The sequence below is a fragment of the Meles meles genome, chromosome 9 (assembly GCF_922984935.1).
Source record: "Meles meles chromosome 9, mMelMel3.1 paternal haplotype, whole genome shotgun sequence".
Taxonomy (NCBI): domain Eukaryota; kingdom Metazoa; phylum Chordata; class Mammalia; order Carnivora; family Mustelidae; genus Meles; species Meles meles.
Genome location: NC_060074.1, coordinates 22,565,127 through 22,587,538, shown reverse-complemented (window position 1 = coordinate 22,587,538; position 22,412 = coordinate 22,565,127). Strand labels below are relative to the sequence as shown.

The 22,412-nt window shown below is 33.0% G+C and overlaps 1 protein-coding gene across 4 annotated transcripts in view; it reads left to right on the top strand.

The window, feature by feature from the left end:
* ERBB4 (erb-b2 receptor tyrosine kinase 4) overlaps nucleotides 1-22,412 on the top strand; it is a 1,171,522-nt gene that overhangs the window by 866,676 nt on the left and 282,434 nt on the right. For all 4 annotated transcript variants that reach the window (XM_046019457.1, XM_046019455.1, XM_046019456.1 and 1 more), the window contains exons 10-12: nucleotides 2,423-2,496; nucleotides 3,645-3,735; nucleotides 5,835-6,034. In XM_046019457.1, the coding sequence (XP_045875413.1) occupies nucleotides 2,423-2,496; nucleotides 3,645-3,735; nucleotides 5,835-6,034 (365 nt within the window). The remainder of the gene's footprint in view (nucleotides 1-2,422; nucleotides 2,497-3,644; nucleotides 3,736-5,834; nucleotides 6,035-22,412) is intronic.

Genomic DNA, 22,412 nt, shown 5'->3' with positions numbered 1-22,412 from the left:
ATGTTTCTCTCTATCCTGAGCTTTATTTTGGATCACCAAACACAATGACAGGATGGACATAAATTTCTTTCTCATGGCTCTGAATTTAGCTAGGGAAGTTCTCAATTTTAAAGTCCTCTGGATTTCAAGTGGCTCTAGGATACAATTCCCTGCAGGTACTTTGAAGTTGGTAAGTAGGATTCTGTCAACTTATTTTATGAGAGTCCTGAATCTCTAAAATTAAGTGTATAAAATTTCTGTGGTCCATTGGGTTTCATATGAACAGTCCAGAATTCATTTCATTCCTAGCAACTTGGAAGTATTCTCAGTAAAGGTTTGCACTGACCCCATCATTGTGTGCTTGCCCTGAATTGTGAGTATTTCTTAATAAAGCCAAGATATTTGATTATATGACCAGAGCTGTTCTATACACGCTTTTCATCAAACAACAAGTGTTGAAAGCTCATTCTACTACTGCAGAGCTGATATTTTCTCTGCATACAAAAGTCTTTACACATTAAAAAATGATAACAACAAGGTTTTTCCCGCATGGCGAACTTAATTTCTTGGCTTCACGTTCATCAAAAGCATAGTATTTTATTCGATGTATGTTCAGTTATAAATGGAATAGAGCAAGTTTGCCAGAACATTTAATTTAGACTTTAAGCTTTTGAGAGACATTCATATCACATTGAAGAAAATCTTAATTATGTGTGAATTATGGGCAAACTCATTTATAGCCTTCTATAACACTTTCTGTTAAACTAGCAGTTCGTTGTATCAGTTATACTTCATAGATGAAACAGTATTTAACCAAGCAGAGTTTTTGTTGTTGTTGTTTCATTTTGCTTTTGTTTTGTTTTGTTTTGTTTTTTGTATTTTTTAAGATATAAGTTGGTTCACAGTATAGAAGCTGATGCAGATAAACCAAGCTGAGGGAGCCAGTAAAATGGGGTTCCAGAGATCAAGGTTGCTGGAACTAATGGTGTTTTCAAGGTTCTAATGCAAGGATGAATTAAAGTCAATGGATTCAGACTCAGATTCCTAGAATATAAGCCTTATGCCTTTCTGTTTGTTGGAGGGCTGTGGAGCACCTTGATTGATAGCCCTATTAAGGTCACATCTAATGTATCACTATATCCTATTGTTTACTTCCCAAGTGAAAAAGAAGGTTCTCAAAGATGTAAAACAACAGATGTCCACAAAAAGAATAAGGCTCAGGTGATTGCTACAGATGGATACATGCTTCTAAAAAAACCTAAGTTCATTGTTCTTAGGTTTGATCTCTCTTGGAAAAGTGGTCAATGGATAGGATTTAATTTTTCTCTGGAAGTTATATATTGATACAAGGTCTCTACTTGCCTAGGATAGCAGAAGTCATCTTTCAAAGTAATAAAACTTTTTTTTTACTTTTCTAAAAAACTTTTTTTTTACTTTTTTTTACCGTGTTATGTTAGCTACCATAAAATACATAATTAGTTTTCAATGCAGTGTTCAAAGATTCATTGTAACTTAAAAAATATATATTTCTTAAAATAGTTGAAAATACTGCTTGAATTACTGAGAAGTGTTTGGTATTATATGGAAGTATTTATTTGGTATGGTCACTATATTATAGATGAAAGGTTTCTCCTTAAGAAAAAAACTCTGAAAAAAATACTTAATTTTAAGTTATTTTATGTTCATTTTGAAAAGAAAAGGCATGTATATATCAATAACATTAATTACAAAAATATATTTATGCATTAGGAGAGGGCATTTTTTTAATCTCCAAAATTTACACCTTTTGGATATTATTAAATTTGTTATAAATTTTGTTTCAGATGTTAGTATGATTCATAAAGATGGGAGCAAATATTTTCTGTGCTATAAAAGCAAATATAAATAAGCCATATAGGAACAAGATTGCTCAAAATAATCCTTATGAAGAGTAACTTTCATACTAATAAATGCAAGGATATAGCAAAAAAACAAAAGAAATATTTCTTGTGTTTGTTTTTATACATCTTATGAGATTGTAGGTGCTATTAACAATTTAGGATGTTTGAGGAGACCAAAAAGCAATTGTTCTCACCATAATTATTTATAGTGTATATTTTTCCTGATTAAGAAAAAAAAAACTTTAAAGACAAAATACAATAAATAAAATTTATAAATAGACTTGTTATGTCTGGAGGTTTCTTTAGGATAGTCAGACTGGACCATTCCTCTAGAACTAGAATGACCTTCCGTGAAGATCTCATACCTGATATCATTGTAAATGTCTTCAAAGCACCTTTTAATCTTCCTCCACATGTAGCCTAACAAACTTTGGACAAGGCATTGCTAATTTTTCCATTGCTAGTTAAATTCAATCTGAATGAACTAACTACAGTCATATTTCTTGTGTTTTCACTCCTTTATCTGATTTAAAATCTGGCTGCATCTCTTCTTGATTCTATAGGGACCCTTACAATGCGATTGAAGCCATAGACCCAGAGAAACTGAATGTCTTCCGGACAGTTCGAGAGATAACAGGTGATTTTTAATAGTGCATTTTTGTGCTATGAACTATGTGAATTTTGGTGTTTTCCTGAAAATAGTACAAACTATTGAAATCAACAACTTATTTTCAAAGCAAATTCCAGTTTTCAAATGAATGTCATTTTAAATTATGGGTATCTTTATTCCTTAGCATTTGTGCCCATTTTGAAAGCCCGTGGAATTTATAAAATAAAATATTCTTGATATTTTTATGTTATTGTTTTTGTGTCAACTGATCTTTTGATCCGCGTTTTTCTGTGTACTTTTTCACAAGAAATGCTCTTGAGCGTGGATAACATGTGGCACTATTTAATGCATATTTACTGAGCACCTAATATGTTCAGGGCTGTTATATAGTAGCTGATGAGGGACTCATAGACATGAATTGGATACGGATTTGCTATTGAAAATGAAAAATCAAATAAGAAAGGTTAGGTGTATATATATAGGAACGCATTAGGCTGCAAGGCAGACAAATGATATCATAAGTGTAGAGATAGAGTAGTAAAGGATTTCCAGAGAAATTAAAGCTGTATTTTTCTTTTTATGTAGTTAGACCAAGTATTTTTGACTTTAGAAGAGTGAGTCAAGGGGCACCTGGGTGGCTCAGTCGTTAGACATCTGCCTTCAGCTCAGGTCATGACCCAGGGTCCTGGGATGGAGCCCCGCATTGGGGTCCCTGCTTGGCGGGGGGGCCTCCTTCTCCCTCTCCCACTTCCCCTGTTTGTGTTCTCTCTCTGTCTTTTTCTCTTTCTCTCTCTGTCAAATAAATAAATAAATAAAATCTTCAAAAAATTAAAAAAAATAAGAAGAGTGAGTCAAATGAAGGATTATTTATTCTTACGTATGTAGTTCTATGATTATGTGTGTCTGAGAAACCTAGATTTTTGGTGTTCATTCATTAGTTATGTATTCATTATATATTGAATATTGTGGCCCAGGAATTTTAGGTAAGACACTCAATCTTGGAAGAACTATGAGATAGAATAGAATGACTCAACATGGGACTATTCAGTGTCTTTTTTTTTTTTTAACCTCCTATCTTTCAAGGCATTTTCATCATGTTTCAAGGATACTCAGCATTAAACACAGTTACTAAGATATTGGTATTTGAGTTTTTTCACTGCTCTTGTCTTTTTTAGGTTTCTTGAATATACAGTCATGGCCCCCAAACATGACCGACTTCAGTGTTTTTTCTAACCTGGTGACCATTGGTGGAAGAGTACTCTATAGGTAGGTGTGTATGTTCAGAGATGCAGGTCTTCCAGATTTCAAGACTAATCTCATGTGTACGTACCTCAAAGTCTCAGCTTCACTGATTCTAGAAATATTGGGTTTCCATTTTTAATTCCAAACGTAAGCCCATTGAAAAATACCACTGGTTGTGCTTTAAAATATGCAGGATAAAAATAAATAAATAAGTAAAATATGCAGAATAAACAGTTTGATTTTTCAACTGTCTCTCACTTAAAGCGATTTTAGTGTTTTGCAGGTATGACATGCATAAAATCAAACCTTTGTTTTTGAACATATGTTATCATAACTAGCAACTAACATGGGATTACTTGATAATGGCTTATGTGTACAGGAGGCAAATGCTATTTTACCCAAAGATTCTTGTCTCTGGCGCCATCATTTGAACCATGCATCATGGGGCTGATATTTCAGGACTTGGCCCACTGCTCTGTGTTCAATGCTGGATAATAGTGGGCAGAAAAATCAGGGCTCAGAAGCACACTGAAGGTCTAATATCAATATTTTAATTCACATAATAAAATGTGTGAGTTAATATTTATTAAGCCACGGCTTTATTTTATTTTAGATTTCCTCTATATGAGATTCTTATTTATTTGAACAGTTAAAAGTTGATTTACATAAAGGGATTTAGATTTCAGTTTTTCCACTTAAATCTGAAGGATGCCTTTAATCAATATTGTCATCAAATATTCCATAATAATATTCTCAGAAAGTCCACTGAATTTTGATATTCAAATAGGTATATCTGTAGGAGATTTTAAACTGTAAGGGGGAAAAGTTCTTAATAAAAAGGCATAATTGACAGATACAGTCTTTTGAATTGCTACATGCAACTAAATTTTACTATCCATTGAAGCAAATGTTAAAAATCTGCTAGGCATTATTACTTTCACATTGTAAGAAACAACTCAGGATGGTTATGATGAGAACAGAGATTTCAGAGAATGAATTACAACTCAGTTGAATACACATGTACTGGGTTTTATACATACATACATATGTATGTATGTTTGTATATGTATATAAGTATATATGTAGGTATATGTGTGTGTGTATATGTACACACCACATAACACATGGAAAAAATTCTGAGTATTGAAGCAAAGTATATTTAGATTTATAAATAAAATAAAAAGGGACAGCTTTGATCTGCAGAATGTAAAATATTGTTCATTAGTTGATTGAAATGTGGGAAACAGATGATTCTTTAGAGAATGGAAAAGGAATTTAATTAAAAAACGTAGACTGTTAAAATAAAAATAATTTCCTTGAAATGATAATTTGTTTACACAGTATAGTTGTTATTTAACTTTTAGACATGCTTTCCCCAGTTGTCCAAGCCTTCTGAGTATTTTTTTAACTTTTAGCTTAATTTCATTCTTCTCTTTAATTTATGTCCCCTATCTTTACTTACACATTCTTCAACTATTACAATTTGTTTCTGAGTTTAAATTAAAGCTAAATATCTATAGTCATTCTCTGCAATATTTACCCTCTGAAAGCTTATCTAAATTTTTTAAATGGAGTAGAATTAATGTCTTACCTTAGGTAGATGAATAATATTCCACAAACATTTGTTGATTATTTAGCTTTTTAAAGTTTTATTTAAATAACCTTTACACTCAACATGGGACTCATACTCATGACCCCAGAACCAAGACTCTCATGCTCATCCAATGAGCCAGCCAGATTCCCCTAATTATTTAGTTTTAAAACTGAATTTCATCCTTGAAGAACTTGAGACTTAGGGGATAGTGGGAAAAATAGTGAGCAGAAATGTCAGTGGTAAATATGTAGACAGAAACAGAGGTCTCATTCATATTTTTACTTCTTAAAATGAACCTTTTCTTTTTGGGGGTCAAATTATTCCTTTTAAAACTTGGGATATGTAGCATGTAGGAAAATAATATTCAGATCACAATTTAGTGACTCGGTCTCTGTTTTTATGCTCTATTAGCGTTCTTTTTAGAGTAAGATGCGACATCCTTATTTTACTTCAAGAATATATGCCAGAAGATGTTTATTAATATATACATATTAAATATTGTTCCATTCCCCCCCTTCCTTCTCTTTAGTGGCCTCTCCTTGCTTATCCTTAAGCAACAGGGCATCACCTCTCTACAATTCCAATCTCTGAAGGAAATCAGCGCAGGAAACATCTATATTACTGACAACAGCAACCTGTGTTACTATCACACCATTAACTGGACAACACTCTTCAGCACGATCAACCAAAGGATAGTGATCCGGGACAATAGGAAAGCTGAGAACTGTAGTAAGTACATTATTCAGACATTAAAACAGAAACTTTGAACATTTTCTCCCATTCTGCATTGGACCAAACAGTTAAAAATAACTAAGTCAGAAACGTTCCCTCTTTTTCTCAAGTCTTAAGAAGGGGGATAGTTAAACAGAATGGGTGACTTTTTATAATTTATTGCATGTTTTTATAACATACTGCGTCCTTGCAAATCTTGCCCAATTATAAGAAACTTCCTATAGAGACTAAGGTTCAGTAGGTGTTAAGTGGGACCTGGGACCTGGGACTCTAAATATGTAATAAGCATCCTGGGTGCATTCTTTGGACACCGTCAGTTTGTGGCAATTCACCGTATCGAATTTTCTGTTTGCTTCTTGGTTTCAGTGAATAACATAACAGAGTGTCATTTGGGGGGTAGTGGAAAAAATGCAGATGTGTTCTGAAATGTGTAAAAAATGCTGTTCCGGAAGTTTGCTGTTCAAGAAGAAAGTTCATTTCATAAATGTATTTCTCTAGGCATTTCATGGTTTCTCCTTTCATTTATTTTGCCACTTAGCAATTCACTCCATCATTTCTTTGTTACTCAGAAGCAAATGATGTTTTCATGGGTACATAACTATGCCCCTCCTATCTTATACTTTGATATTTCAAGGATTAATACTTAACTCTGTGTGTTTCTACCAAGTACTGTTTTCTTCTACATCTACAAGTGCCACTGCTAAGCATATGTGTCTGACTTACTTATAATAAATATCAAATAAAAAGATTCAGAATTTAAATTATCTGTTATAAATATATATATTTATTGTGGCCACAATGATTAAGTTCTTTTAAAAATCAAATCCTAAGAAACAGTTTGCTGTTGGGATGTCTTCTTACTTGTTTGGTCTCACCATGGGACTAGGCACAAAGGCATATATATATATAATGATTGAGTTAATTTTTTATGCATATGAGTGAATAGTAAAGGACATTTTAAAATATATGAACTCTTAAGAGGCCTATGCAATTTAAGTTTACTAAGTTAAATAGCGAATTAATTTATTTATGAGTACCCCACCTTGTTTCAGAAAATGTTTAAGGCAGCTCAGTATAGCTGTATTCATAAAATATAACATAATTTGTGAGGAAACCACATGTTAGCTGTTTTGGACCCTTAAAAATATTTTCCAGAGAAAAGATGTATTGCAGCTTGAGTTTTTTTTGCTTTGGGTGAACGAATTCTTCCTTTCCACATGAAATTAAGAAATATAAAATCTTATTATATATCAAAATATGCATGTTCTTATTGAATAATATTTATCCTTTTATTTAGTCTGGATTATTTCCTGATTTCTTCTAAATCTTTTTTTTAAAAGATTTTATTTATTTATTTGACAGACAGAGATCACAAGAAGGCAGAGGGGCAGGCAGAGAGAGAGAGGGAAGCAGGCTCCCCACTAAGCAGAGAGACTGATGTGGGGCTCGATCCCAGGACCCTGGGATCATAACCTGGGCCGAAGGCAGAGGCTTAACCCACTGAGCCACCCAGGCACCCCTACCTTCCTGATTTCTGACAGAAAGCTTGTTTTTCTTTTTTCTAATACTTAGGCTTTTTATCCCACATACTATACGTATGTTTGTACATGCCCCAGATAAAATAGATTATTCACAAAAGTAAAATAGAATCTTCTTTAACACAAATTTATAACTATTATCCTAAGTCAAGGTTATCTTCTCCTTTTCTCCTACTTCTTTCAAAAAACAAAGTAAAACCAAACAAAAATGGAATAGTAGTACTCCTACCTTTCAAAGGTTAAATTTAACTCTAAAAATATAAAAGAACCAGAGAAACACATTCCTCTTTGATCCATTTAATCATTTTACAAAACCCTCATTTACTTCTTTCATCTTTTGTAAACTGAATAAAAAGCAAATGGGAAGAAGAAAATGTGGGAAGAAATTAAATGTAAAAAAGGCAAGATAGGAAAAACAGTTGTAACTATTCCATACTTCTTTAAGACTTCTAAACTATTCATGCAACCAAAAAAGTAAATAATAACAATAAACTAAAAATCTAACTTGTGGGGTGCCTGGGTGGCTCAGTGGGTTGAGCCTCTGCCTTTGGCTCAGGTCATAATCTTAGGGTCCTGGGATGGAACTCCACATCAGGCTCTCTACTCAATAGGGAGCCTGCTTCCCCCTCTCTACCTGCCCTCTCTGCCTACTTGTGATCTCTCTCTCTCTGTCAAATAAATAAATAAATAAAATCTTAAAAAAAAATGTAACTTATCTTTTCAGTTTTCAGTGTTATGCCTGTTAGACTGAGTTTAGCCCTTTTCCAGACCATGATGTATTTTCTTGTTCTTTGCACTTAGAGTTGATTTTTCAGTTTGGGGAAGAAATGAAGCAGTTAGGAGAAACACAGTTTTATGGTGCTTTAGTAAAAAACTGAGCTTTATCATATTTTAAAATTTGTAACTTCTTAGAACAATTTTTGCATGGAATCCGTTGATCAAAATTTGAGTTTCAGTGTCACAGTACACTGGATCCTGCATTTTCAGAAATATAATTACCTTGTAAACTTGACTTTAGAGGCAATGCTGCTGAGCCTACAATGGTTGCCCACATGTGATTAAGGTTTTGTTTTTTTATCATCCATACTGCTATCTGCAAACGATAAAACTTAAATATTTGCTTCATTTTAAATGCACTGTACATATTGCATTTTTTAGATATCCTCTCTTAAGATGCTTTGCACATACAAGATATACACAAGCACACACATGTATTCACAACACACACCCACATAAGCATAGAGCATATATGCAGGTCTGAATAGACACATATAACATGGACATGTGTTTATAGCACTAGAATACATGCATGTGCACACGCACATCCATGCCTACACACAATGTCATCATAAAATACTCAGATTAAATCTGAGCATTGGCTTGGTAACTTAAAAGAGAAGGCAGCCTTGATTTTTAACCGTGTTTTTGGAGATCAACATGATTTAAACAGTAATGACAATAAAAGAAGAACTTCACCTTATCTGTAGAGTGTGAAAGTGGCTTGAGCAATCATACACTTTTAAGTCAAAAGTTTCAAAGCAGACTTTATAATTTGAAGAGATTGAGATTGAGAGAAACTCTAGGATATGAAAAGGTAGAACATTTTCTGTCTCTTCATTTGTATGGTTACAGCACGAGCAAAAATGATAGTACTGTTGGAAGGACCTTTATTGTTTTTATTTTTATTTTTTAAAAAATGATTTATTTATTTATTTGAGAGAGTGCATGGGGGGAGGGGCAGAGGGAGAGAGAGCATCTCAGGCTGACTACAGGTTGAGCACAGACCCAGATGCATGGCTCCATCCCAGGACCTCAAATCATGACCTGAGCCCAAATCAAGAGTCAGCTAAGCCATCTAGGAAGCCCTGGAAGGAGTTTTAGAGTAGGTTAATGAAAGTATTTGAAGTTTCTTAAAATACTTCAACATAAACTTTTCACAGCAAAACATATACAGTAAAGAGATAAATATTATTTAACTCCTCAGAATCTGAGTTACATTTGAACTCATAAATTTTATCTTAAAAATATTTGTACATATGCACTTAAACCCGATGCAAACAAAAGAGAAACTAAATTCATAATTAACTTTTCAAAATGGAAATATTTATTTTTTTAATTATCATTAGAAATTAAAACAATAGATACATGCAAGGAGACTATGTAATTTTTGTTTACAGATATATAGATAATGAAGCATATCTCTTCACATATAAATGGTATCATAACACATATATTTAAAGACTGTTCAGCTGTCTATGTCTCTATTTAATATACTATGAGCATCTAACATGGCAGAGTTCTACATTATTGTTTTAAAAATATACATATAAAATGTTTATTGAACAAGTGCCATATTAATGATAATTTATTTTCTAGTGTTTATATTATTAGATTGCCATAATTTGAATCTTATTTCATAAAACATTTTGCGATGTGCAGTTATTTCCTTAGGCTAAATACTTAGAAGTGGGATTTCTGTATAAACGAGGCTGCATATGATAAATTTTCGTGATTTTTCTACATCATCTTTCAAAAATGCTAAGTCAGTTTACACTTGTCCTAAACAATGCTAGATAAAGAATATTTTCCACTGGGGCGCCTGGGTGGCTCAGTGGGTTAAAGCCTCTGCCTTCAGCTCAGGTCATGATCCCAGGGTCCTGGGATCGAGCCCCACCTCGGGTTCTCTGCTCAGTGGGGAGCCTGCTTCCTCCTCTCTCTGTCTGCCTGCCTCCCTGCCTACTTGTAATCTCTGTCTGTTAAATAAATAAATCTTTAAAAAAAAAAAAAGAATATTTTCCACTGCTCTTTACAACACTGGATATTATCTATAGTTTTAAATTTGGGTGATATGAAATATGAAAAAAAGGTCTTATTTTAAAAGGTTTTGTCTTATTTATTTGACAGAGGGAGATATCACAAAGGGGGAGCAGGCTCCCCACCAAGCAGAGAGCCTGATGAAGGGCTCGATCCCACGACTCTGAGATCATGACCTGAGCTGGAGGCAGAGGCTTAACACACTGAGCCACCCAGGCACCCCTGAAAAAGAGGTCTTTTAAACTCACCTTTTTTTTTTAGCTGACATTGAGCCTCTTTTTATATGTTGACTGAGCATTTTAATTTTCCTCTTGTAAAATAGTCAGTCATGAGCTTTCTTTATTTTCAGTTGGGAGTTGGTCTTTTCATTTTGGAATTGGAAGACCTCATCACAAATTAAATACATTAAATTTTTATCTCTTGAATGTGTTATACATAACTTTCCTTCTCATAATTAATTTTAAAATTTTGTCTTTCAATAAACAAATATTTTATGTTTTTATCTTGTTCTTTTTCTTTTTATGTTTAGTATCTTGGCATTGTCTTACTATTTTACTTCTAATATTTTAAAAGCTATATGGACATTTTTAATCCATCTAGAAGTTTTGCTATAGCATTTTTTTTTTAGAATCTTTAATTGATTAGGACATTGATCAAACATAATTTATTGAATAATTCATCTTTCCTCTCTGATCTTAGGTATCTGCAGAATTTCAGCTAAATGGCTAAACAGTGCCAGGTTCTCTCTCTCGATCTACATAATTTAATTTCATCTAAGCTACCACCTTATAAAGTATAATTATCCCTGCTTTGCAGATGAATACACAGATAGTCAAAAATTTAAATAATATTCCCACTGTTTGGAGGTATTAAAAATCATTCAGGACTTGAAACCAATGTCTATCTAATTTCAAAATCTGTGCTCTTCATTTCACCTTGATTTCCCCTCAAGTAAAGAGAAAGTGATTGATTTTTTTAAGAAAACCTGATGATATTCTGAAATGTACCCAATGCAACAGAAGGCTGAGGAGTTCACTTTCAAACCAAATGAACTGGGTTTTAATCCCAAGAACATGATTTACTAGATGTTTGGCCTTTGGTAAGCTATTTAACATTTGTGAACCCTAATTTTATCATTTGGATATGGAGTTAATAATAGTACTGCCTTCCCTGAATGCTTGGTTCAAACCAAGTGCTATATTTGTGCTATTATTATACAATTATATTCTGCCCTATTATAGATAGATTATATAGTATATGAGATACAGAACCATTATGTTGTGTAAAGATACAATATTTAACTTTTACTTAATGAAACATACCTTCTTGGGGAAAAGAAAAAGAAGGAGAAATAACAAGGACCTTTCTTGAGGCAGAAGAAAAATTTACATTATCAAGGTGGTGAAGTGTAAGTGTGTAAGTAGCACATAAACCATGGGTTGATATGGAAGAAATAAGAGTGGTTATTACTAAGAGCCTAGATGTTGAGGAATTTTTAAAATGATCCGGTGAGATTTTAATTGGAAAAAAAAAGTCTATGCTTGAGTCTCCTCTAAATACTTTTTTTCTTTGCTCTTGTAATTAAAACATTTTAAAATTGGCTTTATTAAGTAAAAGACTATGCTTTACAAAAGTATCCACAAAATATGAATTTTAGGTTAGTATTTCAAGAGACAAATATTTGGTGAGGAGGAGTACATATTTTTTGTACAAAAAATATACAAGGAATATAAATTTCTACATTTATCTATGATTTTGATATTCCTGAAAAGGGATAGTTGAAAAATCCTCCTCTTTGGACATAAATCTAGAAAAAGAAAATAGTGTAACTACAGTTAATTGGCAATACTGAATACTCTGAATGACAACACACTCCACATTTATGATGAGTCTCTGAAGTCCAGAATTTAATCAAGACAAAGAATTGATTAGTAGGAAATAAAGGGTATTTAGCACCAGTGGAGAATAACACAATGTTTCCTTTACATATTATTTTGTTTTACTATAGTGACAGTGACAATAACTACAAATAGTAAGCATTTTAGTTATTATAACATCATAAGTACTATATAAAATTACAATTCAATTAGCATTAGCATCTCTTACAGTTGTATATTATAGAAAAATGAAATTTTGATAAAACCTTGTTTTAAGAAAATATTGCTAAGACTGCAGATATTCTTACTTTCTCTCACTCCCTTATTTTTGCCTTTAATTAATTCACTCCAAGCCCATACTATCTTGGGTAAATGTATATTTTCCAAAAAAACGAATTGTCCATTGGGCCTCATTGCCAATCTTCACTGGAAAATTAATACACTTTGCCACACTTTTAAGTGAAATGGCTCAGCACAAAATTTAGAGTGTGTAGCTTAGGATATAGTGATGTCATTGTTCTAAGTAATCAGAAAATAGAAAATCTTAATTGTACTTACAAGATTTTTTTAAGTTACTAAATAAATATTAATGCACTCTGTAAAAATGCAAAGAAGAGTTTATTATGTTTGAAATAGCACAAAATCTCATTACTAACAATGCTATAAAATATTCTCTGTGTTTTTAAGAGGGTAATAAGCAGTTATAATTTCAGAAATGACACTCCTTCTATTTTGTAATCTGGAAATCCTGAAATAATGGAGGGCCTCTCAACTATCAAAACCAGAATTACTGCTGGCTTAATTTTTTATTGCAAATGGCAACATTTAGGCCAGACTTGGTGCTAGATCAGCAATTGAGACATTTTAAAGCAAAAGCTTTTAATTATTAAAAATCCAGAAGTCTGGACTTCAGTTTCCAAAGATGGCTGTTTAGATAGTGTTGTGACTTTATCATATCTTCCCAAAAGATGTATTAAAGTCCTAATGTCTTGTGCCCGTGAACATGGTCTTATTTGGAGACAGGGTTTTTGTATATGTATATACATATATATGTATATTTATATGTGTGTATATATATACATTTATATATATATTTATATCTTAATATACATATACATGTACATATATGCATATACATATATGTGTATATATGTATATGTATATATGTATATTTATATGTATATATACATTTATATATATTTATATCTTAATATACATATACATGTACATACATATACATATATACAGATATGTATATATGTACATATATATGTATATATATGTATATGTATATACATATATATGTATATATGTATATATATATGTATGTACATGTATATGTATATACATATATATGTATATATGTGTATATATATATGTATGTACATGTATATGTATATTAAGATATAAATTAAAATGAGGTTATACAGGAGTAGAGTGTGTCCTTACTCCAATATGACTGGAGTCCTTATAAGAAGAGGACAGGAGATGTAGGGACAGGGATAGGAGAACACCACATGAAGACATGTACACACACAGACAGGGAAGATATCCAAGACGTAGCAGAGGCAGAGGCTGGAGTTATGCAGCTGTAAGCCAAGGAACACTGAGGATTATTGGCAAGACAAGCTAGGGAAGAGGCAGAGAGCTGATTCTCCCTCTGAGCTTCCAAGAAGGAACCAGCTTGCCAACATTTTGCTTTTGAAATCCAGTACTATGAGAGAATAATTCTGTTATTTTAGGCTGCTCATTTTGTGGCATTTTGTTACATCAGGCTTAGGAAATGAATACAAACAGTGGTTTGAAGCCCAGGTTTCTGCATTTTTAATACATGGCAGATCATTCCAAGGCAGGTGTCTGGGGTAAATTGTTTGAGAAACTACTCTAAGTCACCTCCCCCATTATTCTCCCTATTATTCTATCATCAGAAGTATATTTAAAAACATATTGCCTGGTCATTCATTTCTTCTTGTGAGGGTCTAATTCCTCAAAAAGAATGTATGGTAGGAAAATTCACAGTTGAACAACTTTAAACTATATACTTAATAATAGTTTTGGGAGACAAAGATAAAGAATGAACTTAAAAAATCATCCTATATATAGTGTTCTGTTTTTCTTTTTACTAACATACCATACTCTATAAAATAAGGGAATATTTAATGATAGTTTATAAATTAGTTGAGTAGTTATAGTACAATATATGGTACTGTTAAGTTTTATGTATTTTAGAGTTTCAACAAAATACTTAGAAATTTACTTTACTCTTTTACAGTTAATATACCTTCTTTATAATGTGCTCAATATTGTAAGAATATTAAAGGACTTTCTAACATTTTGCCACTGTTGTCACTGTTGCCTGTCATCTTCTCCTATTAGAATTTCCTTCCCAGTTTCCCTCAAGTCAGACATATAGTAACTAGAACACTTAAGACTAAATAAAGCACTGGGTCATGTCTATTTAACCTATCCAATATGGTGAGTAGGTATGTCTTATCAATTACTTCCCCACTTCTATCTCCCCTTTTTGCTAGTCTGAACTGCTTCTAACATGTAACAAAAGACTATACTGTCATTCCATACATATATATACAATATATATAACTTTCCCTACTTATAGTGATTACCACAGTACAGTTTTATAATGACACTTCTCCCAAGCATGTCCACATCCTAATTCCCCAAATCTCTGAATTTTACTTTGTATGACAAAAAAACACTTTGCAGATGTGATTAAGTTATGAATCTTAATAGGGGAAGGGTTAACTTGGGTTATTTGGGCGGGCCCTAAGTGTAATCATAATTGTCCTCATAAGAGGGAGGTAGAGGGAAATTTGACTAAAGGAGAAGGTGAAGTGATCATGAAACCAGAGGTTGGAATGATACAGCTACAAGACAAGGGATGACAAGGTGGTCTCTAGAAGTTGAAAAAGATAAGGAACAAATGATTTCCTGAAGCCTCCAGAAAGACTCCGCCCTACTGATACCTTAATTTTAGTCCACTAAGACATATTTTGGACTTCTGACCTCCAGAACTCTGAGACTAAATTTGTGTTGTGTTAAATGACTAAGTTTTGGTTATTTGTTAAAATGCATAAAGAAATTAATCCAGGGCTCCTTTAATGACAGAAGCCCGACTCAAATTATTTTAGACAAAAACCAAAAGGATCAAATAGCTATATTTATATCAGACAAAATGGAGTTTAATTGAAAAATGTCACAAGAAAAAAGTGTAACAAGAAACAGTGATGGTCATTATATAATGATAGGGTGACAAATTCACCAAGAAGATATAACAATTGTAAATATACATGCAAGCAACAACAGAGCATTTGAACAGATCTGAAGGGAGCAATCAACAACAATATAATCACGGTAGGGGAATTTAATACCCCACTTCCAACAATGGATAAATTATCCATACAGAAATTCAATAAGGAAACATTGAGATTGAACTACGCTTCAGAACTAATAGACCTAACATGAAGAACATTCCATTCAACTGCAGCAGAATATATATTCTTCCAATCACACATGGAACATTCAGCAGGATATATCATATTTTAGGTCACAAAGGAAGTCTTAGCAAATTTTAAAATATGGAAATCATACCAATTACCTTTTCTGACAATAAAGGTATGAAACTGGAAATCAATAACAGGAGAAAAACTGGAAAATCCACAAATACATAGATGTTAAATAACACATTACATAACAACCAATTGGTCCAGAATGAAATAAAAAGAGAAGTCAACTAGTATTTTAAAATAAACAGAAATGGGGGCGCCTGGGTGGCTCAGTGGGTTAAAGCCTCTGCCTTCGGCTCAGGTCATGATTCCAGGGTCCTGGGATCGAGCCCCGCATCGGGCTCTCTGCTCAGCAGGGAGCCTGCTTCCTCCTCTCTCTCTGCCTTCTTGTAATTTCTGTCTTTCAAATAAATGAATAAAATCTTAAAAAAAAATAAAATAAACAGAAATGAAAACATGCCATACCAAACTGATGTAATGCAGCCAAAGAAGTCCTAAGAGAAGTTTATGGCAATAAATGCCTACATTTAAAAGAAAGAAAGAAAAGAAAGATCTCAAATAAAAAACCTAAACTTTATACGTCAAGTATTAGAAATCCATGCGGCGCCTGGGTGGCTCAGTGGGTTAAAGCCTCTGCCTTCGGCTCAGGTCATGGTCTCAGGGTCCTGGGATCGAGCCCCACATCAGGCTCTCTGGTCAGCAGGGAGTCTGCTTCCTCCTCTCTCTCTGCCTGCCTCTCTGCCTACTTGTGATCTGTCTGTCAAATAAATAAAATCTTAAAAAAAAAAAAAAGAAGAATTAGAAATCCACCGCTAAATGAAGTCCAAAGTTAGCAAAAGGAAGGCTATAACAAGGATCAGGACAGAACTAAATGAAATAGAGGAAAAAAAAGTATTACTAAAATGGATGGCGGGTTTTTGAAAAGAGAAACAAATTGGCAAAACTTCTGCTACATTTACCAAGGTAAAAAGAAAGAGGACTCAGATAATATTATAAATGGAAGAGAAAGCATTACAACCGATACTACAGAAATACAAAGGATCCCTAGGAGATTACAATGAACAAGTATATGGCAACATATTAGACAACCTAGAAAAAATGGAAACATACAACCTAACAAGTTTGTGTCATGAAAAAAAAAAAAAACCCAAAAAACAAAAACAGGGGATATCAATAAACAGTAAAGAGGTTGAATCAGTCATCAAAAACTCCCGACATAGAAAAGCCCAGGAACAGATGGTGTTCTTGGTAAGTTTTACCAAATATTTAAAGAGAATTAATGCCAATCTTTCTCAAACTCCTCCAAAAAATTGAAGAGAAAGGAACAGTTCCAAATTCATTTTACAAGACCAACATTGTCTGAATACTAAAGCCGGATAAAGACACTGTAACAAGAGAAAGTTACAATCGGATATTTCTGATGAATATTGATGCAAAACTTCCCAACCAAATATTAGCAAACTGAACTTAATAGCACATGAAAAGAATCATTCATGATGATCAAGTGGGATTTATCCCTGGGATGTGAGGATGTTTCAAAATATGCACATTATTACATGTGATGCACTATATTAAGAGAATGAAAAGCAAAACTTATGATCATCTCAATAGATAAAGAAAAAAACATTTGACAAAATTTAACATCCTTTCATGAAAAAAGCTCTCAAGAAATTAGATATAAGAAGAAATAGAAGAAACATAATACAACATAATAAAGACTGTGTATGAAAAAGCCACAGTTTAGGAATACTTAGGAAAAAAAATCTGACCAAGGAAGTAAAAAAATTGCCCTTCAAAACTACAAGACACTGATCAAAGAAACTGAAAACATGAATAAATGGAAAGATAACCCACATTCATGGATTGGAAGGGTTAATATTTCTAAAATGCCTTGACTACTTAAAGTCATTTATAAATGCAATGCACACTTTATCAAAATTCCAATGACATTTCTCACAGAAATAGAAAAAATAATCCTAAAATTCTTATGGAACTATAAAAGATCCTGAATACCCCAAGCCATCTTGAGAAGAACAAAGGTTGAGGCATCATACTTTCTGATGTAAACTATATTACAAAGTTATGGTAGTTGAAGGAGTATGTACTGGCACAAAAACAGATCCAGACTAATGGAGCAGAATCAAGAGCCTAGAAGTAAACCCACACATACATAGTCGATTTGATAAAGGAGCCAACAGTATTCAGTGGGGGAAAGAATAGTCTCTTCAGTAAATGATGTTGGGAAAACTGAATATTCAAGTGCAAAAAAATGGAATAGGACCCCTATCTTACACCACTTACAAAAACTAACTGAAAATAGATTAAGGACTTTAACATCAGACCTGAAACCATAATATACCTAGAAGAAAATGTAGGAAGTAGTAAGCTCCTTAATGTTGGTCTTGGCAATGGTTTTATGAATACAACATCAAAAGCTGATGCAAAAAGAGCAAAAATAAACAAGTGGGACTACATCGAACCAAAAAGTTGCTGCACTGCAAAGAAAAAATCAATAATATGAAAAGGCAGCCTTCAAATGGGAGAAAATATATGCAAATCATATATCTATCTGATAAGGCATTAATGCACAAATTACACAAGAAACTCATATGACTCAATCATATTTAAAAATGGACAGAGGAATTGAGGAGACTTTCTGTAAAAAAAGGCATACATATGGCTAACAAGTACATGAAAACAGGTATTCAACATCACTAATCATCAAGAAAATGCAGATTGAAACCATACCTCACACATATTAGAATAAGACAAGCTATAACAAGTGTGAGGATGTAAAGAAAAGAAAACTCTTGTATACTGTTTGTGGGAATATAAATTGATGTGGCTACTAGGGAAAAAAAGCAGATAGGTTTGATCTAGCAATCCCATTTTTAGGTATATGTGCAAAGAAAATCAAATCCAAATCTCAAAGAGATATCTGCATACCTATCTCCACTGCAGCATTATTCAGCCAAAAGAAAGAATGAAATCTTGTCATTTGCAACAGTGTGGATGGAGCTAGAGTGCATAATGCTACATGAAATAAATCAACAGTGATCGACAAATATCACATGATTTCACTCATATGTGGAATTTAAGAAACAAAGCAGGTGAACATGGGGATGTGGGGAAAGAGACAAACGAAGAAATAGACTCTGAACTGTAGAGAACACACTGAGAGTTGCTGGAGGGGAGGTGGTCGGGGGATGGGCTTATGTAGGTGATGGGTATATGATGAACACCAGGTATTATGTGGAAGTGATGAATCACCAAATTCTACAATTGAATCTAATATTATACTGTATGTTAACTAACTAGGATTTAAATAAAAATTTAGAGAAAGGAAAAAAAACAAAACAAAACCAAGATCCTTACTTTCCTATTTAAAACCTTCCAACAGCTTCCCACAACTCTTCGGACAAAACAGAAAATCTTATAAATGGCCAGTAAGTCCTGCATTATCTGGCCCTTGTCTACCTCACTAGCTCATCTGATACTGCTTTCCCACTCACTGTCTGTGTTCAGCCTCGTTTCTAAAATCACTAATCCTATTCCCTGCTCAGTCTCTCTTGGCTAGAGTTGTGATGCCCAATTTCCCCCAGCCCTCTTCGCTTTAAGAATTCCTACTTATCTTTCTCATCTCAGTTCCTTCCTCTGTGGACTGACCTAATGTGACCTACCCATTAGGTTAGAAGAACTTATGTATTCTCTCAGTGCTCAAGCTCTCTCGCTCTCTCCTTCTCTCAATGATTATCTAATGCTTGTCTCCTCAACTAGACCGTAAGGTCTAGATAAGACAGTATGTATTTTATTTCATGTTTTCATCATATCCTCATTTCTTAGCAGTGTCCAGCATAAAGTAAATAGTTTCTCAGCTTATTTTTTAGAAGTAAACACATGAATATGTGTCTATGTTTTCACATTTCTTTTACAAAAATTTACTGAGGACTTAATTTAGATAAGTGATTAAATTAAATTAATTCTGCATTAAATACTCTGTTAATGTGATCTGCTCTTCATCATAACCCTGGAAGGGAGATATTATCATTCACTTTGTATATGAGTAACATGTCAATAATTGCCTGAGGCTACATGGCTAGTCATAGAGTAAGGATTTGAACCTGTACTGGTATGATTACAAAACTGAACTACTGCAACTAAATCATATTTATTGGACTTAAAAAACAAACAAACAAAAAAAGATTACTGATATCTCTCTAAATATATTCCAGATCAAATCCATTCCTCTATATAATAAGTAATGCAAACAGTATAGATGGTCTAGTACAATGAAAGAAGATCTATTTTTTTCTGCATATTTTGAGCTAATGCATTTACTCTAACACATGGAACACAGTAGCAAGAACCATTGCTTAGGCTTGCCTCTGTTTTAATAAAAGCAGGTTCAATATTCCATATACAGGTTGAAATACAAACACATTATTATAACTCCAAGTTTTTAATAGGTACAATTCAGATGAGATAAAGAAAAATCTATTTTACAGCTTCCAGAGAAAACACAGAGCATGTTAAAGGTTGCCTAATAGCTACATTCCTTAAGTTTTTTTAGAGACACTTGTAATGTCTTTTTGAACTATAAGCCATTGAATAGGCCTTCTATTCCTTCCCATGTGACTATCACTCTGGGAGGTCAAAGAACTGTTGAATTCTGGGTGTTGATTGAAAATTTTTTTTTTTTTTCTAAAGAACTTCAAAGAAGTAGCTTTCTTGGCCTTTTTTTGTGTGCTGTGTGGAGACACTTCTCCTGTTTCACTCTTGAGAAAATGATCAACCAGCCTTCAAGACCATCATCTAGTGGTTTGGAAAAAATGAGAAGAAAGTTAATTGTTGTGGTTTTCTGTTTATTATTACTTTCCTCCAATAGATCTTGATCTAAAACTGTTCAAAAATTGAGCATTTGAATTCAGACTAAGGGAGACAGTTGGCAGTAGGAAAAAAGGTAGGAGGTTTGGTGAAGCTAAATTCTCTCCACATAATTCAAAGTGTGTAACAGAATATCAAAGCAGGCAGGTTTCACTTTTCCCATATATTGAAGAGTCTATCACCCTTGGGAGAGAAAAGAAGGGATTACAGAGTGAGGCTTCAAACCAGGAAAAAATTTAATACAAGGTGGTGAAATAGACAAAAGGTTGATGGGCTATCATAAAATTGGCAATAACCATGGGAAATTAATGGCTTTGTCAACATTCTGAAGGAAGAAATTAAGCATATATTTGAGAGACTTAGATGTTGACAAAGAATTTGAAAGCTTAATTTTATTTTCTATAAGGATTTGAAAGTGATGAATGCAAATCAGATTCATGACACTGCGATGTGATTTTGAATATACTCTGCTTGTATTTACAAGTTGCTTTTATAATATAACTTTTTTTCACTTTTAAGGATTTACTCTGATGCAAATATATACTAGAATTGTATGTAAATATGTATATATATATGTTGCAGAATATGAACTACAAATAACCTTAAATGGCTGAATATTTATAAAAATGGGTGTTATAACTTTATATTAGTTAATATCATGGATTTTTTGCTTCTTTCTAGCTCTTTATTACATAGAATTTGATCTTAATATGTTTATGTTCAGTCAGATTAATTGGACTATTGTTTTTACTCCTTACATATTTATAGGTTAGTGAAAGTCACTTATAAATCTAGAGAATCAATGATATGAAACTATGTTAGGATTCCATTTCAACTGACATTTCTTTTGTACAGTGGGAGAACTCTCTTTCTCTGCATTATGAATAAATAAGAAAGAACTCTTGCTATTAGTTCAAAATAAAAATAACAGATAAACTGTCAGCCTTTCCCAAGTAGAACACTGAATCATTCAATTTTTGAAATCTCCACATGATCTGAAGGAAAAAATAGTTATAAAAAAATATGTGGTATTCAATTTAATAAATCTTTAAGACATGAAGAAAGCCACAATTTAGCAAATTCACAAACATTATGACTTACCTAAAATAATTAATAATGTATTTAAGAAGAGGCACAATCTTATCTACATAGGAAAACACTCTATTCAATCTCTGTTCTTTCAGACTATATTTAAAAATTACATTTCTGTATTATTTAGGATTATGACCATAAAGTAAATAAATTAAAACAAAATGGAAGCAATTACAATTTTCAATAAAATTTTGTGGGTGCTTAGAAGCTGTGTGGGACATTTTGGAGATTTATTATATAAAATCTTTTGTTTATAAATAAACAGCAAGTAATACCATGTTGAATTTAAAAAATACTCTATTACTATTAATAGTGATCTCTCACTACTACTAGTAATCAAATTACTATTTCTATTAAAAAAAATAGGATGTCCTTTTCTGGCCAAGATACGATAATGGGGATCAGAGTTACCCTCCCCCATGAAACAACCAAAAGAAGGACAAAATGTATGAAATGACAGTTGGCGAGAGAATGGATATCACATAATGATGGAGAGTGATTCCTAAGAGTGAAGAAACAAATGATGTGAGCCTCGTAATTTGCTCTAACTACCTGGAGAGAATTTTTGGACCACGGAACAGTCAGGAGGGACCCAGGAAGAATCCCAAAGACTGCTCGGGTTGAGATGGCAGAACTGAGAGTCCAG